The sequence below is a fragment of the Podarcis pityusensis genome (assembly GCF_964106645.2).
Source record: "Podarcis pityusensis genome assembly, chromosome: 4".
Classification (NCBI taxonomy): Eukaryota; Metazoa; Chordata; class Lepidosauria; order Squamata; family Lacertidae; genus Podarcis; species Podarcis pityusensis.
The window spans coordinates 46,819,945-46,843,453 of NC_138027.1; the positions used below are offsets into that span (position 1 = coordinate 46,819,945).

Below are 23,509 nucleotides of genomic sequence, written 5' to 3' on the forward strand. Positions count from 1 at the left end.
GTCATGTGGCCAGCATGACTAAACTGCTTCTGGCGTACGGAGGACCATGACAGAAGCCAGAGTGCATGGAAACACTGTTTACCTTCCCGCCACAGTAGTACCTATTTATCTACTTGCACTGGCGTGCTTTAGAACTGCTAGGTTGGCAGAAGCTGAGACAGAGCAAAGGGAGCTCATCCCGTCATGCGGATTTGAACCGCCGACCTTCCAATCAGCAAGCAAGAGGCTCAGTAGTTTAGACCACAGTGCCACCCACTCCCTTTATTAAACCTATTAATGATGTATGAATAATACACCATCGCGCTATAATGCATAACCAATTCATATGATACCATCAACAGGATTGCATAGATGGTACAAAAAATATGGTTACCACTCATGGCAAACAATTTGTCCATTTAATCATCAACAATTCCTCCTACCTAATTTTATCAACTAATCATAAACACTTGAATTTGTAGTTCTGGATGGTGTTGGACAAAGCAGGAGCAATTTGAAAAATGCACATTATGGAATAATAACCATGAGTTTAACAAAGGGCTTTCTTATCTGATATAAAGCATACTGCTCCACTGACTGAGACAGCATGCAGTGTTTTGTTTAATCAAGAACTAATATGTCACGACTCAGTAGTGTTTGATTTCTCCCTTGTGTTTTATTTTGATGCTAGAGGGTTGAACTTTCCCCCGCTTAGTGCTTGATTGTTGACACATCAAAATACCATCATAATTAACCATGCCATGTCCTGCATGTTTCTGAAACTGGGTTTTTAACTTCATTTCCCCCCTTTTGCTAAGAGAGTTGTTGGTTGCTTTGAAATAAAGAATTAGACAAGACAGCTACATAGAACATTTAGTGATATACGAGGCCAAAATCCCACATCAGTCTTGGCAGCTGTGATAATGATGTATAATTTAATTGAAGCTATACTGTGATCCTCAGTAGTACTTCAAACCTTTCCCCTTGTTTATGCATTATTCAGACTAATGGCAACCCTGAAATAGAAAAAGCTTCTTATCTCTTAAAACTTTTATTGCACAGAGTTCAAAATGCACAGAGCTGAGTGCTGGTCTCAGAGCTTTAATGCAAAGTGAGGGGATGTTGTTTTAAGACCATTTTAGCATCATCGTCCTGACAGAAAGACAGACGTGATTAGATATATTCAATTCTAGGAAAGCATTATTTCTGAATTTAGCCCATGCAGTAGGTATGGTTCCATATGCTACTCAGTATATAGGCTCCTATGTTCAAAGTTTCTACTCTGTCAAATGTTTTGAAAGTGGGATACCATTTAACATGGTAGCTATAGTGGTATTATTCATGCCACCTCCATAATTCATCTTCTTCCACACTGGGTAATGACCACATCTATTTCCCATGATGGAAGAGTGTATAGCAGGATAAGAAATATATAATATAAATCCTTTTTTCTCTAGCATGGTGTGCAACCACATAATCTGCTCTAGCCATGTGGGCAGTACTATGTGGATCAGCACCTGTGGTACTCCAATAGTACATAAATCAGCTCTGTATCTGACCATTATTGCTAATAAGCCTATGAATTCTTCTGAATAGGAATATTTCCCTTCACTCCTTGAAGGGAAAAAGTACCTTTGGTTTGGCTGGTGAGTGCCGTATGTAAGTTGAGCTGCAGAAGCATAAACACATGATCAATCTTTCCATCTTATATACAGCTCCCCAAGCTAATCTGCACAGACCATAATGAAGTCTAATTGCAAGTTTAATTCAGTGAGTGTACACAGCAGTTAGACTTCCCAGGTTGGAACCCCCACTGATGCAGTCTTACACACTTGCAAACTTGTATGTGGAACAATGGCAAATGGCTTATTCCCTACTTGTTTGCTTCCCATAGGCATCTGGATTGCAACTGTGTGAAACAGGATCCTGACCTAGATAGCCATTTGGTCCAAACAAAAAAGACTATTATATTCTTTTGAATGGGGGGGGGGCAGAAGGGGGTTCTAAAGATCCAGCACAGTATACTGCTGCAGGTGCGCCAAGGACCCCCAGAGTCTCTCTCTGCCTGTCCCTCAATACAACAGTGGAGCATAGCAGAGAAATATGAACTCTTCTTATTTGTGCAGCAAGGGTAGTAGTAGTAGAAGTAGTAGAAGTTCTAGTAGATCAGATCATCAATATGGGTGGCTGGATCTAGCCCAGCATTATACTGCCAACAGTGATGAGCCAGATGCTTTTTGAAGCTGACAAAAAACAAAAAAAAAAACAAAAAAAAAAACATTAAAGGTATCTTGCATCTGGTATACCTGGCCCTTCCTCTGCCTTGTATTCTGTTTGTCATCTTGGACAAAGCACCTTGACAAAGCACTGATCTCAGAGGCCTCACTAATTTGACTACCTTAAATACATTTTGCAGGAACAAATGTTAAATTAAAGGCGTGGCTCAGTGTTTGGAGCTCAGACTCATCCCCTGTACTATATTCAATTTGTGGTTTTTTTCTTAAGGCACTTGTTTCTCTCTAATCTAAACCTTGTCTTTCCAACAGCAGCCAACCCAGCACAGCATGTAGACAACCATATTCTTCTTCTGCTTGCTCCCAGTAGAGGTATACTGACTCTGAGCATGGAGGTTCTATAAGCTAATATAGCTGATAGGTAGGGTTTCCATGGCAAAGCAAGTAAGAATAGTTTTGGGTGATTGAAGTTTTGGGTGATTGGGTGATGTTCAGAAGGAGCAGCTTGGCAGAGTGCGTGGGTCTTGCATCAAGCCCACTTTTTTAGTAACCCGACATCCAGGTCTTGTCATAAAGTAGGTCTTCTAAATCCTTCCCCACCCGCCCTGAACTCACATTCTAAACCAAAAGATATGTCAAACCTGGCTTTCTGCTTTGTACATTCATGTATGGATGTTGTAAATTTAACTTATCACTAAAATTGCTCTTGAAAAAATACAATCATATTTCTTTGATTTTGCAGATGGACCAAAGCATGTTGAGAAAATTGACTTTTACAACACACTTTAAAACAAAAACAACTTTGTATATTACATTACGTGCAAAGTGGAATTACTGTGTTCATTGTTTGGGAAAGGGATGGGAAAGAGTAATACAGATACTGTAAATCTGCATGAATAATACATGATATTATCCCATATTCGCAGTGCATGTAGCTTATTCTGCAAGAGCCTTGCTTTTTATAGTACAGGTAAGCATTTCCAAGGGAGACAATTCAGTGTTGGCTGTAAAAGTGAATTTATAAACTGGATACCAGCACTAAATATGATATAGAGAAAACATACCACATTCTTTGGTATTCTAAAGGCAGAAAGACTCCTCCTTCACTCTGTTAATTTTAGACTGAATCAATAATCCATTTCCTTTTGCTTATGTTATTTCAAAAGGCTACGATTTATCTCTAGAAAGGAAATCCTCTCTCAGTTACATGAGCCACAACCTCCATCTTATGTTGTTTAGATTCACTGTGGCTCTCATTTAGTCAAATACAAACCCCAATTCAGCCTCCCAAAGCATTACTTCTAGAGTACTGTATGGTGTTATTCAGCATATTTTAATACTGCTAATCACAGGACAATCACCTCCAGTGGTTTTATATTGCTATTAAACAATAGCAGTGATAAAATGAAAGGTTATGGAACTTCTTAGGATAACTTCAATGGAACTGGAAATTAAAATAATTTTAAACTACTTAATACTGTGGGACTAACAAGACAAGAAAGACAGGAACTGGCTCTAGATTCAGGTAGGATGCCGTGTTGGTCTGACGCAGTCGAAATAAATAAATAAAAATAAAAATTGTGTCCAGTAGCACCTTAGAGACCATCTAAGTTCAATACGCTATCCTGTTTAAAAACATCTCCACAACTTGCTCAATACCAATAACTAATTCACTGAGAACTAGTCCATTGAACTTATTCAAAGTTGCTGTAGTATCAAAGTCAGGCTAGAAGCCCAAACGTTTGACTTACACAGGAATGCCTGCTGCTGAGCTGGAACCATACTATTTACCTAACACTGGCAAGTTGGGCAGAATCAAATACCTTGGTTTGCAGGTACAGAAATTTATTTATTTATTTATAAATAAATAAATAAATAAATAGTGGCATAGTTCTATGGTTTTCTGATGTTTGTATTTTTATGTTTTTACCTGTCATTCTATTATGTTGATTTTACTATGTACACCCATTTAATGTTTATCTTTTTCTTTGAATTACCAGCATTGAAATTTGTGTACAAAATAAATAAAGTTTGAAATTATTTAACCAGGCTTTAACCAATATTTTTCCCCTTCAGAAAGGCACAATCCAGACCCAAGACCTGCTGAGACAAAGTGAGTTTGAGGCAGATATTGGGGGGGCCCAGCTCACCTGGGGCTTTCCCTCAACCTATCTGAGCCTGGACAATGCTGGCTCAGAAGGCAGTTGCCTCTCTCCAGTTTGGAATGGAATGGTTTGTGACCCATTTGAAGCAAAACCAGTCAAAATGCTTTTTTAGGAAAGGAAAGGAAAAGAAAAGCCACTACAAAATGTTTTCCACTGAAACTGCAGAAAGATACCAACATATATTCCTTCAGATGAGCGGAACTGAGATACAATAAGGCATTTTGCAACAGGAACAATTCCACTAAACATCACTGAGTACAAACAATGGCAGTGGAGAATAATATTTTCCCTGCCATCAAAAGCACCATGGTAGTATAGTTCTTCAAATGGACTCTTTATGGAATCTATATGTAGGTTAATTCAGCACACTTTTTCTATCACCTGGAGAGTGCTCTAACCCCCACAGCCAAGAATTCCACTAGTGCTGCAAATTAAAAGCAATTGTCAGCATGTTGTTGGATTGTACAAAGGACAGTTATTGAATCATGGTTAACATACCACTGCTGGCCTTTCAGCTTTGAGGATGTGATCCATAGGACTTCCCAACTGGTGCCTGCCAGGCAAGGGGATAGTCTATATGGTGTATCATTGGTCTTTAAATCGTAAGAGTAATTATAGATAATAATCTGCACTCAGAGAAAGTATTGGAACAAAACTTAACTTCATCCAGTAGAAAAATACTTTCTCCATCAAATGAAGAATCCTTCCTTTGAAAGAAGTGATCTATTGGATCCACCCCAAAGTATCTGGGGTTCAGCACAAATCCCCTTCCAAGCTCTTAGAGTGCTCAGAAGGATGGCTTAAGGTGGAAATGCATTTGAGGACGTTGGGTTGAAAAAAATAAAAGAAATAAAAATAAAAGAAATAAAAGAAAATCCCTAAGATCTAGGGACCTAGACAACTAGAGTGTGGGAAGCACTTGGCCTGGGCTTGAGTTGCGTTTGCTTCATGTTGCGTTTTTTTCTGGTTATGAATGCGGCAAATCCAGAAGCGTGCAGGAGCGATCTGCACACTTCATGCATGCACAGGAGTGCTCTATCGCAGCACGTGCACGCGCAACAACCCCCACCAAACAACCCCCCCCCCCAAAAAAACAACAACCCTTTATCTGCCTTTCATTAAGTCCCTTATTCAATCTAAGGAGCCTTTATAAACCCTTTATAAACCCTTAGTTTCATATTACTCAAATGCCTGTATTTATCTTTGTCCTTAAAGCGTGGGTGGTCAAGAAAATGAAGCAGAAGCTGGTGGAACCAGAACTCAGCCATTTTTTATCATGCAGAAATGGTCACACTTAAAAAGGTGTTTTGAACAAATTAGTGTACTTGTGAGGAGTTCCCCCTGAGTGGAATAGCTCTTACAGAGCAGGTCTGGTGCTTTAACTAGCGTGTTTAGAGGGTTAATGATGATACACTGGTGCTATCAGTAAAAATGCAGTGTGTGTCTGCAGGAATCTAATTTACACAAGCTAGGGACCTGAGTAAAGCAGGCCTCCTGCCGCAGACCTTTGCCTTCCAACAAGTGAAGGGCAGTGGAGATAGGCGATGGGGATGTGACAGAGAAGGCAGCTACCATATTTCTACTCAAACCTCACATCGTTATAATTGTGTGGGGCTTTAAATGCATGCATAAGGATATGCTGACAGGATAGAATGGATTATAAAGTGAACAGACAAGCGTCATGTTAGTTCCAGAAAGACAAAGTCCATTTGTCCTCTTCTGCTGTGTGACATTCACTTTTTACAAAAATCACCACTGTTATGAGGAGAACCACTCTTTGCTTTCATGTGTTAGTACATTTAAATTCTCACAAATGCCACACTGAATCCCATTGTCAACTGACAACCACTGAAGCCAAGATTGAAAAAGAAGAAGCCTGGAAGTTCAGTCAAATGCTCCAATTTAAAGCTAGCCATCAGAAACCCTATTCGATACAAATCCAGGTCCTACAAACCTTCCTAATTAGTGAATCATATGCATTCCATATTGGGAAATCATTTACACTTCCAGATTACTCTGAACAAAAACTCATGTATAAACCGTCAAAAATCTTGATTACTTGCACGTTGAGCTTTTGAGGCTTTTGCACACAGCATATTTACTAAAGTTTCTGCAAACACACGCCATAACTTTCCAAATTATAATTCTGAATTCAAAGCTTATAGGGTCAAAGCTCATTACCATTAAGCAGGAAGCATTAGCCTCTTGGTCACATCTTCCTCAAGTGTACATAGAAAAGGATTCAGAATTTAATCAGACAATCAGAAAAGGAAGCATATTCAAACACAGAACTATAATAAAAGAAATCTTTAAAAAGAAAATTTAGCCAGTTAGAATAACCTGATTTTGAGACATGCTTAGCAAATTAATTTCTACATAAAGGCAATCAAAGTGGCAGTAACTCTGTGTCTCAAGCATTCAGACCTCAAATAAGTCTTCAGAGTAAGGTGGCTTTGCACAAATATTCATTACCACAGTGAAGTCAGCTGATTTGGGATGTCTGAGCTTTCCCTACCACAGACAATCTATACCTACATATTGAAAAGCTACAGAGCTGCTTTTTGCTAGCATGTTGCTTTAAATGTTTCACAGTAAAAATAAAAAAAAATCACACATCTCTCCCCTCCGCCCCCCAAAAAATTCAGTGTTGTAAATTCATATGCTAAATTACATAGGCATAGTAAAGATTACTCTTTTATTTTGCAAATAATATCATTCTTCACAAAATATCATTCTCTGCTAAAACCTAGCACAGATTCAATATAAACCACTATATTTTGCATGGCTGAAAGCATATGCAACATATACATCTTTTTCCATTTTAACATTGTGGCTACATTCAGACATATTTTGGAAATGAGCCAAGCAATCTCTCCTCATGTGTGGCTTAGTAAAAACTTGCTAACATAATCCAACTATAGTCTGTTTTAACTGACAAGATATGGTTTGAATGAGCAAATAAAAGCTGGAAAACATACCAGGATCAAACTGTGGTTGCTATCTGGGGTGTGAGGGCTTGCTGAAACCACAGAATGACAAACTATGGTTTGATTAACCCAGGAAGTCATTTATTAAGCAACATTAGTTAGTAAGGAGGATATAAACACACAACTAGTTTCTAGTTTGGAGGAGCAGAACCATGGAATCTGAATGCTACCAGTAACATCCTAGTTTCTCCTTTCAGACATTCTGCGCTCAGACCCTTCAGCACACTTTTATTCACCAATCACTCATTTTCCACCATGGTGCTAAATATAGTCCAAATGCCTTCAAAAAATGTAAGAATACTTTTGCCTGCATGTTTGCGTAGCAGAGCCTAAATTTGTAAAACTTGTAAAATGTGATTCCCATGGCTTGAGATTTATTTTACAGGTTTATGGGGGAGGTGGAATCCATCAGAATTTGCTTGTAGTCTGATGCTGTATTCTAGCAATTTTTAAATTTTTCATCTTGAACTAGGAATAGTGTCTCCCAGATCTTCCCATTGTTTCTTTATTTAGACCAGACATGGGCAAATTTGGCCCTCCAGATGTTTTGGGACTACAATTCTCATCATACCTGACCACTGGTCCTGTTAGCTAGGGATGATGGGAGTTGCAGTCCCAAAAGAGCTGGAGGGCCAAGTTTGGCCATGCCTGATTTAGATGTTTCTTGAGTCATTACTTTGGCAGCTCCTCTGCTATGGATTTAGTGAGAACAACACAATTTCCTGCCCGCTTATCATGGCATGCTTGTTGTTGTTTGGTAGTTTAGTCGTGTCTGACTCTTCATGACCCCATGGACCAGAGCCAGGAACTCCTGTCTTCCACTCCCTCCCGCAGTTTGGTCAAACTCATGTTAGCAGCTTTGAGAACACTGTCCAACCATCTCGTCCTCTGTCACCCTCTTCTCCTTGTGCCCTCAATCTTCCCCAACATCAGATTCTTTTCCAGACAGCTCATACAAAGTATCTACAGCAAGTGTGGAAACCTTTGGCCTTCCAGATGTTGCTGATATATCCCATAATCTGGGGCCATGCTTCCTAGGACTGGCAGTAGCTGTAGTTCATGAAGTATTTGGAGGACCAAAATTCCCCACACCTGATCTACAGAAACTGTCTGAAAGATGCATAACACTTAGAAAAAGCATTTTATAATGGGCTTGTGGGTAAAAAGATTTGCATGGCATTCAGAAGAGTAATGATGGAATAACAAAAAGGTTAGCATTACTAACGATTTGTTTCTCTTTTTAAAAAAAATGGTTTTAAAGATTAAACCATGAAACCAAAGTTTCACTCCCTTCTTCCGAAGAATTCCTAGAGGTGTTTACAAATGGCTTTTAAAAGCTATAATGTGGTCCTTGAGTATTTATCAGAAAATTCTTTGAGTTAAGAGTCTAAAATCAATAGTATTTAGCAGTTAATGTAACTGCCTTTTAAAAAATTACTAAAATGGGGAAAGCCAAAATATCCACATAGCTTTCTTAGGCACCTCAATATGTATGTGGGGTAGTTCATCATTTGGAATATTATGATTATTTATTTATTTATTTGTTTTATTTCTATATCGCCCTATATCTGAAGGTCTCAGGGCGGTTCACATTAAAAATCACTCACGTAAAATCAAAACGAAAACCAGATTCCCCCCCCCCCCAAAAAAGAGCCAGCATTTTAATATCTCTGAATATCTGATCTCTTAGAACATTTAACAGGCAATTTCCATGGGTTCATTCTATTTGTAGTGCTAATTAAGAAACTTTGGTTTTGCCTGCTGATTCTCTAATGTTGACAATACTTCACAACTGTTCCAAAGCTTCTTTCCTCACATCTATTTTCCCATAATGAATTTGCTCAGCTTCTAATTTAAGAATCTTCTCTTCAGAATTACAAATCTACTTTCTGACAAGTAATTTTTGGGGATGTGTGGGGTTTTTTTAACAGCAACCACTGCAAGCAAATACAATGAGGAATTCAAATGAAGGTGGCATTGCAAATAAGATAATGGACAACAGACATTGGGACTTATGAATTGTACTGCATTGTAAAGGGCAACATTCTATACCCAGAAAGAAAAAGCAATGGAAAGAATGGACAGGATCAAAAAATGGGAATCAAGGCCACATAATCCTAGATATACTTTGGTATAGAAGAGGTTGGGTTCCAGCTGGAGGAGTTGTACTAAAAGGAGCCAAGAAAAGAGTAAAAATGTAAGCACTGTTAACTGGAAAAGCAGTTTGCCCATCAGTTGCTGTATAAACTTTACACAAATATTGCAACTTGGACAAGTGGTGCTCCTTTAACTCACACATGTACCGAAAACTGTGGCCCAAGTTTTTTTTACTGCAGATATATTATGGATAACTATCTGGTGATAAACCAGTAGCAGGTATGATTTTCTCTGATAAATAATAATGATGCTTCCTGATATGAAGCTCTCTCTTTAAAATAAGTCATGCTAACTACACATCAATTCTGATGAATAGCATTGTGGCCTTTGCATACATAGGTTCTTTAGCAATAGTATTTGTATAGTATAGTATTTCATGTCAGACAAAGACATGAAAATTGTTACAGCTGAGATTAAACTGTATCTTACTACTGAAAGTAATGTGGAAGTAAACTGCTACTTTTTCACAGGGTAACTATTAGTACAGCAACATTTCTCTTTTAAATGTCTAATGACTTGCTGGATTTCCACCTGGATTTGTAGGTGGAAAAAATTATAGATGGAAAGAAGTTGTAATGTTCCTAGCCACTGTTTAGTACCTGACAAATCTTCCTGGTGCAATCTGTACCTTCAAATTTTTGAAGCCTTGGATAATGTATAGGAAGCCTACACAATATACTTGTGTGGAGGCTGAGGGTGGAGTCACCAGGAACAACTTCAGTTTTCCCTCTAACAAATCATTAATTGTGTATGCTGAACAAAAGTAAAGACTACCACTTTCCTCAGTAATACCTACCTGATATTCTCAATGGCCTACTAGTTGTCAATAGATGCCCAATTTTCTCATGGCATTTGGCCAATTTGGCTTTCACATCTTCTCTTTATATACATGTAAAGCCACTGTATCCATTTCCAACCCACATCAAATCTTTATGTGCATATTGAGAAAAGATTTGACAATATGAAAGAAGTAGATGTGATTTCCATAGATTATTATGATGAATCTCAAGATCAGATATACCTAGCAGTGTACTTAAAAGATGCAGGGCACAAGCCCTTAATTAATTTGCACTCCATTCTAGATCACCCAAAATGCTTTTCACTTCATTTATCTCAATCAATTTCCCAAGAGATCCTGTTCCAAATAAATTCACTTTTCTCTTTAATTGCCCCCATTTATTACTTTCCAAGTGACATCTAAATAAAATAATAATCAATCAATCAATCAATTTTTCTAATAGCCTACCTGGAATCCAAAAGGACATCACAGTTCTATTTCCCTTGAATTCACTACCTACCCAGAAACACCCAGGGCACTCAGAAAAAAGATTTGGGGCCAATACACAACATCCTTGGATATTTCCGCTACATAACTGAATATTCATACATATAATTTAAGAAGGAACAGTTTGAATTCTTTACAACTGCAGCATCCAGACAATGTTCAGGGCAACTGCTTTGTAAATGTAGTGAACAGTTACTACGTTCAAGGTCCTTAAGATGTTGCACAATAGGCACACTGGTGATTTTGTAGAAGGTATTTATTATCACAGTTCATATCCATTGTTTTTAAAGGCCCTTTCCGACATTATCTTAGCAAGAGGGGAGATGCTGCAGTGTGGTTCCTTCCCCATCACCTGGCTCCTTCAGCACTATTTATTTATTTAAATATTTATAAACCAGGCTCTCACAGGAAATACAGCAAAGTGGTGCACAACAGAAAAATGTAATCTAACGACAATAGCATTGGTAAAAGCATTAGTAACATGTTGATAAAAAATGGTTGGTTCACAAAAACAATCCAGTTCAACAGAGGCCTGTCTGAACTGTCTAGGGTATTGTTTTTGTTTTTAAAAAGCACCTAAAAGAAAGCGGGGATGTTTCCTTCCAGACACAAGGCTTGCAACACTAAAGACTCAGGCCCTAGTAAAGGTGAACTGAACCTCTGGGGCATGGGGGAACCATGAAAATGATTTCCACTTGCACATATGGACTTCCCCTTCTCCACACTTGCCCCATGCACTCTCCAAATATAAGCATGTGTACAGGGTGTGCCAGGTGTGCCCAGACACACATTAATGTCTTTTTAAAATGTGGCTTTGTGAGTCCCTGACCTTTTTTCAGCTGTAGTAGAGTACTAGCTACACCATCGCAACCAGGTTGCTTCTCTGTGTCTTCCAATGAGATGTGTCCCACAACCTCAAGCAGGTTATGGTGCCCACCTCCATCCAAGCCATGAGTGCTAGCACAGTGAAGAGGCTGTAGGAGGATGGGATAGATGTTCCTGCAATGGTGGGAGTGTGTTTTAGTTTGTTTGCAAAGAGCCTACTGCTTGCCACCTTTTGCGGAGAGAGATCTGTGATGGTGAGGGAATGCTTTTGTGGTGTGCGAACATGGGGGCCCTGCATTGTTGCAAAACCTCAGGCAACAGCATGAGCCCTCCAAGTGGGGCCAAGGTAATTTCCCCATAGCACTGTCATCTCCTCTTCCACAAAGACAAATTCCCTGGCTTCACACACTGAGGAAGTGTGCTATGCACATCTATGTCCCCAAATCTGCTCCATGGGGTTGTAAGAACTCCCAGATTTGGGGAAGCACAGGAAGAGGAAAGTGGGGGAAGTCCTGCTGACAAGTGAAAATCCTTGCACTAATGGGATGGTTACTTAGTGCTGCATTGAATACAAGCCTTTGGGCCCATGTTGTTTAGGGTCCAAAGTACCTTAGAAGCCAGGTGATTTGGCAGCACCTGTGGCTCCTTTCAGTGCCAGAACTCCCTATCCTACAATAAAGGTAAAGGTAAAGGACCCCTGACAGTTAAGTTCAGTCGCAGATGACTCTGGGGTTGCGGCACTCATCTCGCTTTACGGGGAGCGAGGGGGAGCCGGCCTTTGTCCGCAGTTTTTCCGGATCATGTGGCCAGCATGACTAAGCTGCTTCTGGTGCAATGGAACACCAAAACCAGAGCAGCGCACAGAAATGCTGTTTACCTTCCCGCCAGAGTGGTACCTATTTATCTACTTGCACTTTTGGGCGTGCTTTCGAACTGCTAGGTTGGCAGGAGCAGGGACCGAGCAACGGGAGCTCACTCCGTCGCGGGGATTCGAACCGCTGACCTTCTGATCAGCAAGCCCAAGAGGCTCAGTAGCTTAGACCACAGCGCTACCCGCGTCCTTATCCTACAATATAGGACAATAATTATGTGTGAAGGAATCCTTTTATGGTCTGTTCCCATGTGCCCTGGACCTTCTAACATTACTGGAAAGATGTGGAGGAAACACATGCTGCAGCAGCTCTTCCTTATGCTGCTGGCAGATCCTTATTCATCAAGCCAGACTTCAAATAAAACAATATTTTATCATACCTATATTGTTTTGTGCAAGTGTAATTCTTCTCGGTACTAACTGCGGGAAAGAACTATTAGAAGAACTAAGGCACCTCTTTCAACAACAGTAACTGACAACAAAATGTTGAGCATTCAGAACAGTTGCTACTTACCATGTATTCAGAACAAGAAACAAACTATGAGTAGTAAACATGTTGTCCCCTGATACTACTGGAAAAATCAGTACCTTGTTGGGAGATAGAGAACCAACAACAAAACCACAGATAAGATGTGAGCCAACAAAGAAAAAGCCTGACAGGTTCTTTGTCACCTGTGGAACTTTCAGTATCTGAACATTTTTGTGCAAGTACAAATGTTTACAAAACCCATGTGCTCATGGTTTTTCCAGATTTCTAGAGCCAAAGTGGAAGTGGGGGAGAATATAGAGAAATATATTTCCCAAACGGATATGTCAGTTTTGAATATTCTTTCTTCCCTCTTCTCTATCCTGTCTAATGAATCTAATGTAATCTGTTCCGTCATTGCAGTCCCTCTGTATAGGGTCCATATAACTTCTGAAAACTGTACAGTACATGTTTGTTACCAAATGTTTGTATAGCCAAAGCAAAGCACTTCAGTTTCATATCTAAGGATCCGTTCATGCACAAGTACTCTGCTTATGGCAGCCTCTTATTTCCCTATGCTCATCTCAGCTTCTCCTACTAATGAGATACAAGGCATTTATCCAATGCCTAACTTGCCATTGTCAGACATTGCCAGAAACATCCACAAAATACCTTAAATGGTGGCTTGTGAAATTGGAAACTTTATTCACAGCAAAACAGTCAGTTGACCTTTTGCACACAATCAAGAAACAACTAATAAGGACACAAGCTTTTATAAACCAAGCAGGGATGTGCACTCTGCTTTCCACCTTGCCACAACCATCAAGGGGCAACTTAGGCATTTCTGCTCATTTATCAACCATATCATTATTGAGTGACCATGAGAGAAAGTCTGTTTCATGTAGTGGAGGTGATGTGATGATGTGCCTGTGTGGAGAAACCTATAGCTACCAGAGAAGGCAGGGATCTTATCTATTAAGCTAACATGATTAGTTTGCAAATTCACTGTAGGCCTTTGTCACAACTCAGCTTCACACCATCTGCATTTCATGAACCACATTCCCTGCCTCTGTTGACACTGGCAGGCAGGAAGTACAGCAAGTTCTTCTGCACGGGTATCAAGTACACATAAGAAGAAAAATAAAACATGTCATAAGCAAGCCAGTCATGTTCACCTGCCACAACTTTCAATGAAATAAAGCAAAAGCAAAAGAAGACAGATTCATAATCTGTTGGCTACCTTGTGCTTTACACATTTCAGGCTAATTTCCTGCTGGAACTTTTCCCTTGAAGATACAGCACGTGGATGGTTTGTAAAGTCTTTCATGCAATGAGAGATGGGGTGGGAGGGAGGGGTGGGATGAGAGTCTCCTGCTGAGATGTTGTGATGAATTATTAAAACTTCTTCTTAATGTTGATGTTACTCTTTAACCTCAGATCACAACACTGACAGTATAAAAAACCCAGAAAGTGCTATTGAAGCAGTGATCAACTGGAGAGGTGCACAAGTCCTGGGGTGCTTCCAATCAACAATATCAAGAAACATCTGGGGTGAAAGAGAAGGCGAATACTGTCTAGCATCTGCTACAACCACTTTTTTCCCCAAATCATTGATATTCATTTACTATTTGACTATCAACTATTTTTATTCCATGTTTTCCCATAGATATCAATTTATTACTTTCCAGAAGGAAAACAAATCAAACTTTAGCAAAATTAATATTTAGTGAACAGTAACAGCACAAATAGCATACATATCCTCCTGAGTTTATGAGTATGGAAAGAAATAGATTGCAGCCTTCAAAAGCTGTAAGAGGTGTTTTTTTTCTTAGCACAATAAAATAAATTCAATAAAGTTAATGCAATTATTCATTATTAACACATCAACACTGATACATTCAGCCAGTCCATTAGTGATGCTGGCACTGCATTTCCGTAACAGTCATGTTCTGAAAAAATGTCTGCCCAACAATTTCATAATGTGTACTAATAATGTGTACATTGGACAGAATAAAGTACCTATATATATAAAACAGGTCAATCTCGGGAGCCTACAGTGCCTTTACAGGCAACATAGACACAAGCATCTGTACCCCCTCTCCCTTCCCCCTCTCCCATATCCATTCTGAAACAAGCAAACAATGCTATCACAATCGCAAGTACACCAATTTCTAAATCACCTGTTTAGAATATGTACATGGCAAAAGCTTTATCCAGATATGCCAAGATCTCTTATGCATTCATGCTTATTTAAGTCAATACTTCCCTTTTGGAAGGAAAGACTTTACACAGGAAAATGTACAAGCAACACATTAGATTCAATTCTATATTCCATTCAGAATTTATCTGAAATCTAGACACTAATTAAAACCTCAACCATTTCAAAAAATTATATTTATTACCAAGAAATCAAATATGAGCCCTGTTTGCTTTTCAGGGTTTCCGATTGACATTCCTTATAAAACTTTTATCACTTACCACCCTTCCAGTGTTTGCCTGATTTAGTCCTACTTAGCTTGCTTAGAGTTGGTCCAGAGAAGAGCAGCATCAAAATAAAAAGAAGTTCAAGCATTGTAATTTCCCTCTGTCTCTCTGATGATAACATTTCCGCAAGTTATTTTCCACAGGTCTTCTCTCCCCCCCACCCCTTACATCTTTCCCCTCACTTTCTCCATTCAGTCTTTGCTTGGAAAGGAGTCATTAATCATTGAAAAATCAGTACACGGAGCGGCTTTGCCATTCTGAAGTAATATCTAGTGAAGTAGCCCTGAGGAACGCCACATCTCTCTGTGATCCAGCTTTTCCCACACACAACATGCAGCTAGTGCTGCTGCTGCTGCTGCTGCTGTTGCTGCTGCTACTATAGGAGCTATAAAAGAATTTCGTGCTCCTCACTTTGGCTTCAGTGGGAATATATTCGTCAGCTTTCAGTGTGAGCGTGATTGAAAATGATAAAAACAGTAATGCCTGTGTCCAGCAGAACAGAGAAAAGATGTCAGGATTGTGGGGGGTGAGAGAAAGAAAAAAGAGAGAGAGAACAGATGAGAAGCAGTTGTACTGACAGCTTTAAGCTTGGCTGTCTGATCCTAATAGCCGTGCAACCAACCAAATTGCTCTTTTAAGAGTAATAAGGCTTCGGTGAAAGCTGGTGTCACTGCCACTTGGGTAGGTAACACCGGGCTTGAAAATCACCAAGAAAAACCTGCTCAAGACAACAACTGCTACGCCATAGTCCCAATTCAGAATGCTGAGGAGAATACTGTATGCACCGAGTGTGTTTAATCTCTATTGTGTGTGAGAAATTTCCTGCTTCAGACTGTATAAATGCTCAAGACTTAGCTGCATGTTAGCAGTGCTTTACTTCATTCACCGTGCATCTTTAGAAGAAGATTTAATCTTTGTTGCACTAATTATTCATAGATTTATCTGAAATATTTATGAGATGGGAAAGTACAGGCTTCTGGATTTTTTAAAAGAAAGTAAAGAGCACACACACACACAATCTGACCTGTTATAGCTATACAGCTACTAAGATTCTGGTCTGTTGGTTTTATGTTTTGATATTGCTTGTCCCTATGCTTTTATAAAACAGGTTGTGAGGTGAAAACACAGTCTGCATCCATATATTTAGGGAGAAGTTGCAGCAAAAACCCCACAAAAGATTCCTTCCCCATTTGTGGCCAAATAATCGCTCCTAGTTAATTAAGTACAGTGGTGCCTCGCAAGACGAAATTAATTCGTTCCGCAAGTCTCTTCGTCTTGCGAGTTTTTCGTCTTGCGATGCATGGTTTCCCATAGGAATGCATTGAAAATCAATCAATGCGTTCCTAGGGAAACCGCCTTCAGACCAGGTCCGGGGACAGTCTGTCCCCGGACCTCTTCTGAAGGCTGGGGGGGGGGACAAGGGCTTTTCTTCCCACCCCCAGCATTTTAAAAAACCCCAGGACAGCGGAGGACTTCTCCGCTGTCCGGGCGATCTTAAAATGCTGGCGGGCGGCATTTTAAAATCGCCCCGGACAGCGGATTTAAAAGCCCCTGGGAAGGCAGGCAGGGGGGACAAAGACTTTCGCCCCCCGCCCGCCTTCAGAAGGTGTTCCCGCCCCCCGCCCCGCTTCGGAGCAGCGTTCCGAAGCGGGGCGGCTGGGGCAGGTGTTCCCGCCCCCCGCCCCGCTTCGGAACAGTGTTACGAAGTGGGGTGGCTGGGGCAGGTGTTCCGGCCCCCCCGCCCCGCTTCGGAACAGCGTTCCGAAGTGGGGCGGCTGGGGCAGGTGTTCCCGGCCCCCCGCCCCGCTTCGGAACAGCGTTTTAAAATGCTGGGGGTCGGGAGCGAAGCGTTCGCTGCCGACCCCCAGCATTTAAAAATCTCCCCGGGACAGCAGAGAAGTCTCTGCTGTCCCGGGGAGATTTTAAAATGCTGGGGGTCGGGAGCGAACGCTTCGCTCCCGCCCGCCAGCATTTTAAGATCGCCCGGGGCAGGCGGGGGGGAAGGCAGGCGGGGGGGAGCAAAGACTTTTGCCCCCCGCCGGCCTTCAGAAGAGGTCCTCTTCTGAAGGCCGGCTGTGGGCGAAAGTCTTTGCTCCCGACCGCCAGCATTTCCCTATGGGCTTTCGTCTTGCGATGCAAGCCCATAGGGAAATTCGTCTTGCGAAGCGCCTCCAAAACAGAAAACCCTTTCGTCTTGCGGGTTTTCCGTCTTGCGAGGCATTCGTCTTGCGGGGCACCACTGTAATAATCTTGTTTGAACTTAGCCTACCCCCCAACTCCAAAGCTTTCCAGCGGGAAAAAGTTCAAAGAACTTGAACTTTTCATAAAAGATGTTGCCTTCCCAAATGTGTGCATGTAGTATAGATATTTTCAATTTCATGTTCCTCGGTCACACTTTTGGCATAAGTAGTTGAAGGCTTGAAAATACAGCTATGTGGTTCTTCATGACACCCTAGAGTGGAACTAGTGGATAGGGTTGGATATAAAATTACATATTTAAAGCAGGTAGTGTGTGTCCCTGTGCATGTAAAATTAAAACCATGTTTAATTGGGGGGGGGGGAGTGCTACACACAGAGCAGGTTGCCATACTGCTCTGTGAGGTGCCTCCCCTCATGTTAAACAGCTTGCCTAGATCACCTGCTGCCCATGCTGCTTGCCATCACACTGGAGTTGGTGTAGCCACCTATTGGTGGCCACACAAACTGCTGCATGACAACAGACTTACATTTTTATTTATATAGGAAGATGCATATGTGTGCCAATTCTATTAGAAAAAATTCCTATGGATGTAAATTGGGGAAATAAAAGTGTCATGTCATTGAATAGAGAATGGGATAATAGTTTAAAATATCCAAGTCATGCATCTAAAATTATGTGGCCAGTTTTTAACCAAATCTTGAAGTGGAACAGAAAGACTTCTCTCTTCCACCAAAGACATCACTTCTAATATTGCATTACAGCCATCAATGTTTTCAGATCTAGGACGTTATCTTCAGCTTACATTTTTCTACCTAGATCAGGGGTGGCTAACCCTACCTATTGCCTATATCTGTCTCCCAAAGCATTTCTATGTGGTCCTCCAAGACCTCCCAAATAGGTTTTCTGGTATTTCTAGATTTCCAAAATGTTTTCAGTCTTCAAGTTGAGTGCCACTTTTTATTTTTAAATGGGGCCTTTTTGCCTCCCAGGTAGCTCAGGAAACAGAAAGGAGAGGTTCCTGCAATAATAGCAGCACTGCAAGGTTTTAGAGCTCAGGAAACAGGTGAGAAGTCTGTTTCCTGTTTGCAAAGGTCTTCTTGGAGTGTTAGTGCCCAATAAGGGAGTAGAGGCCCTTTTAAAAGATAAGAAGAGAGTTTCCCATCCTTAATTTCCCACCCCAGAAAACCATATGTGTGTCTGAATATGTGTGGCTGTGTTTGTCTGAATGTGTCTGCATATGCGTGTGGCATGTGTGGTGAGTGTGTAGTTGCTGATGTTGCTGTTGTTGCTGTTGTTATTGTTATTGTTATTATTATTAAGCCTTCAATAGAAGGCCCCAGGGTAGGTTATAGCATATAAAGCCACAATGGAAACAATAACCCCATCCATAATCCAAAATCAATAATTCATACAACACATTACAGGGAAGACACCAAAATCAATTTTTCAGTTTTCAAAGGCCAGGGTAAAGAGGGGCATCTTCAGCAACTGATGAAATCTGTAAAGAGATGTCTGTAAAGACAGACACACCTCACTGTGGATGGAATTCTGAGCTGGGTGGAGAAACCTCACTCCCAGACTCCTGGTGACATCTCCCAGTGGATTAATAAAGAATCATTTTCTTGTGTTTTTAGCATATAAGTATGTGATCTTAAGTTTGTGAATGAAAACTTGCAAGTTCTTGGATGCTTGTAGGTTTTCCTCTGCTAACATTTTGATCATCAAGCACCCCTCAGTTTTGAACCTACGTTTGGTCCTACAATTCATCACTTCCCACATTCTTTGGATAGTTTGTATTTCTTCTAATCACTGTGATTTCAGGACAATCACCTTCATTTCACCTGTTGTGGCAATGTGGCCAGAATGAATGAAGGAAGGGGAAGGCAACATTACTTTTTCATGAGGTTGGCCACATCTTGATTTAGGGCTACCTGTGGCCTTGGCCTCAATTAAAATAAATAGTGCCTTCAGTTTGAGTAATGCGTAATACAAAAAGGATCTGAGTCTTTCCCAAAGATATATTTTTGGCCCCAATCCAGAATCTACTTATGATGCTAAGTAAAACCAATGAGATTCCTAAGCACACAAGCCACACACAAGTTTCAGACTCACTATCCAACCCTTAGAACTGAATGCAGATAATCCAGCCTCTGGAACAGCATTGTATCTGGACAACATTTCTGCAAACCAGTGTTGGGAAAGTGTAGTTTTTTCTGCAAGTGGACTAAAGAACAGGCTGTTTCTGTTCCATGTCCAGTTTCCACTTATTCCATCTAATTTTCTGTGGAGATTTACTACACAAAATTGCATTTGATTTATATGCATTTTTACTGTAAAATACATCCATCTGGATGCACATTCCCTAAAATATTGATTTTGTATGCATTCTCCCCAAAACATTTATGTATGTTTTCTATGCATTTAGCTATAAAACCCTTATAAAATATCCCTTTTTGAATAATCCAATAATTGTATTCTGAGCTGCAAATATGATCAAGAACTGTGAATTTGGGTGGTTTGCCTTAAACTCTCTTCCATCCCTACAGTGGGTAGGATGATGGTGCATAATTTTCTCTCACCTGTCATTTTCCCCTTCCAATTGCTTCCAGTTGCTTTCTTTCTATCCTCTACATTGTCAGAGTTCCAACATAGGCTGCTTTACATTTTCGGCATAAGCATTGAAATAGGTAGGGAGGCAGGGCATGCCAGTATACTGCCTCACAGCTTATCATTTGAGCAACTGTGGCATCAACCCAGTGGTGGAGCTTCATGCTCCAGCACCGGGGGGCAGAGAGCAGGTGGGGGCAGGGCTGGTGTGCCTGCCACAGGAGCATGGCGCACGTTCTGGGGGCATGGCACGTCGCCTGTGGGGGCGTGGCACCCAGTGGAGGGGGCAGCCGCGATGGCACCCCACCGGGATCACACTGCTGGGGCGGTGTGCTCCCCCCGCACTCCTCTTCCTCTGCCAGTGCATCAATGTGTGAGCAAGGCAGGAAAATTGTCATACAAAGTTCCTACAATTTTCTGAGTTAAGGGGATTCCCCCAGCCCCCCGCCCAGAATCAAATAACACAGAAACGGGTGCTAAACTTGTGCTATATTCCATTCCATTCCAATAGTTTTCCAGAAGTGTCTTTTATACCTTGTGAATGCTCAAATATAATGCACAAAACAACAAGTAGGAAAATGTCAGGAGAATGGAATAAACTTCAGCGTGAATACAGCCTCTAACTCAACCTTAACCTCCCATTCAGCCCAATGTTCCATTCACTCAACCCATAGAAGCTGCCGTTTCTTTACACTATCTAATGCCATTTTGAATTTTCAAAGGGCCCAAACTTCTATGCTATGCAAGAACAAAAAATTATTTTCTTTCTTAAGTAGTCAAACCTCCCTGTACAGTGCCACCTTGTGGTTTTTGTACTTATATGGGGAACACCACAAGTATGAATACTAGAAGAGCAACAAAACCAAGTAGCAGCAATGAAGAATATTTAAAGATTTTCATTTGAGATTACTCAGGTCATGCCCATTCAGGTACAAACCCCATGGGTATGTAAGTTCCACTTTTCTAGTGCATTGAGATTTTATACTCTATATCTCTGATTAAATATTCATATTGAATATAGCATGCAGATAAAACTAAACGGAATAGGAGTATGGGGAAAAAACACTAACACCCCAATTTCTATATCAGATTGTCTGCCATCAGTATTTTCATTTCAACCTACCAGCTGCTGAATTTCTAGGTGAAAACAAAGGAACTCTTATCTGTACTTAGCAAAAGAAAAAAAGAAAGAAAAAGCCTTCAAGTCTGAATAAGTAATAACCGTTAATATACAAACTGCAATAAGAATGTCCCATTGATCAATGGGTTTCTCTGAACTTGGGCTCTTTGAGCAGTCTGTTGCTTGGAAGGCTTTGCTTGCTTTGGATTCAACTGTGCTCTTTTTGTCAGCTATCTGATCTAGGGAAACATTATTTAGCAATAAACCTAACAACCCCATCTTAGGTGGCCATTGTAAAAGACTTCACCTGCTTATGGAATTAATACATGCACATGAGATTATTGTTAATTAACACTAACACTTGTAAAGTAACTGGAAACCTTGGAAGGAAAAAAGTACTGAATGCTACAAGTAGATGTTATTACAAATTTGCACTCTACCTTTTTGATCTTCATTTTACTTTCATATTTCTTGCATTGAGGGAGCATGTTTCCTGGGCAGCTCTTTCCTTTTTAACAGGGAGATCAAAGGCTCAGCACTCTTTTTGAATGATGCACCCACAAAATATCTTTTTAAGAAGCATCCATACTATGGCAATGATTTCAAGAACTACAATTACCGGTAATTCAAGGGGGGAAATGGACCAAATAAACCAAAAGCAAAATGCAAGGAAGTCAGGTAAATAATTCAGGGTGTTTCTCCTGTCCTGTGAGTTTAGTTGTTCCAAGCTACACAGTAAGCATGCTGTATGTGTATTACATGCTCTTCCGGAGAGTTTTTGTAACCCTCAGGAATGGATTTCGCTCGTATAACTCTTAATACAAACCTGGGGATCCTGCTTATAAAGTAGGGTCAAAATCCAAAGATGTCTACTCACTTGCAGAATCTGCTTATGTAATGGGACTTCTGCTTTCTCCTCTGCATCCTACAGACAGACACACACTGCCAAAAACTGGTCCAGAAGGAGCCCCAGTTCTCCAGAAAAGGTTTCGGTGGTGCCAGGTGGGCTACAGGTTGGCAGGAGAGGAAGAAGATGCCCCAGTGCATGAGCAGGTGCCTCCTTGCACTGTGTTGAATCTCACTGTAGGTCTTTGGCTACCCATTTAAAGTAAAATAGATAGTAAAAAACAAAATGGATATGATTTATCCTGTGTACTTGAAATTCAGCAAGATCCAGCAGTTAGGATGTCCAGGCTATCAATCAGGTTTAGGACATATAGTGCTTGAGAGGTAATCTAAATGTGAACTACGGTAAATTGTGTAGTCTTCAATTCCACTTTAAACAGACAGTAAATTATTGTGACTAGGAACCAAAGTTGAGGTGCACATAGTAGCATCTGAATGCTTATTTACAATCCACTAGCCAATAGTTAATTTCAGATGGTTCTTCATAAAGATAGATCTCAAGTTAGATTCAATGTTCTTCCAAAATATAATACTTGCAGACAAGGAGTCCTCATAGTCCAAAAGGACTCCAAAAGATGTGCAATCGTGCACACACACCCAGCACTGAACCCAGAAGTGAAAGAAGACACCACAAAGCATGACACTAAAAGGATAGAATGGGGCAGGGTGCACATACATCCTCCACCATTGTGTGTGGTGGTCAGAAACGGAACTCCCACACAAAAATGGTCATCGACTGTTGTGCAAAAGTGGTGTGCTTGTTCTACAGGCAAAATGCTTTCCATCAGCAGAACATTGTTGCACAAGAGGATGGATAAAGTGGTTGCTGGTAACTTTGTTGCACCACAGATTGCACCATAGATTGCACAATCTGTTGTGCAGCGAGTTTCCGTTAGCACAGCTGATGCAATGGGTTCATTTCTCTGTTGCACGTGAAAACCTAGCTAGCGGAAGAATCCTCAGACAAAGAATGTTGGACACAGCCCTATATGTGTATTCTGATTCCTATTTCCATTTCCATTGATAGTACCTGCATGCTATGAAATATATGTCCCAAAGAAACAGGCGAGCCTTCCCCAACCTCATGCTCTCTACAGGTTTCAGAATGCGGCTCCCATCATCCCTAACCATTGGCTGCAATGGCTGGAGCTGATGCAAGGTGTTGGCCAACAACCTTTGCAGGGTAAGAAATTTGGGGATACTGAAACAGATTTCATGATCCC

The 23,509-nt window shown here is 40.7% G+C and overlaps 1 protein-coding gene across 17 annotated transcripts in view; it reads right to left on the reverse strand.

The window, feature by feature from the left end:
* The window catches only part of ROBO2 (roundabout guidance receptor 2), an 835,262-nt gene extending 819,673 nt beyond the window's left edge, over positions 1 to 15,589 (reverse strand). For all 17 annotated transcript variants that reach the window (XM_081003977.1, XM_081003969.1, XM_081003975.1 and 14 more), the window contains exon 1: positions 15,448 to 15,589. In XM_081003977.1, the coding sequence (XP_080860103.1) occupies positions 15,448 to 15,574 (127 nt within the window). In that variant the 5' untranslated portion in view covers positions 15,575 to 15,589. The remainder of the gene's footprint in view (positions 1 to 15,447) is intronic.
* Positions 15,590 to 23,509: the final 7,920 nt, after the last annotated feature.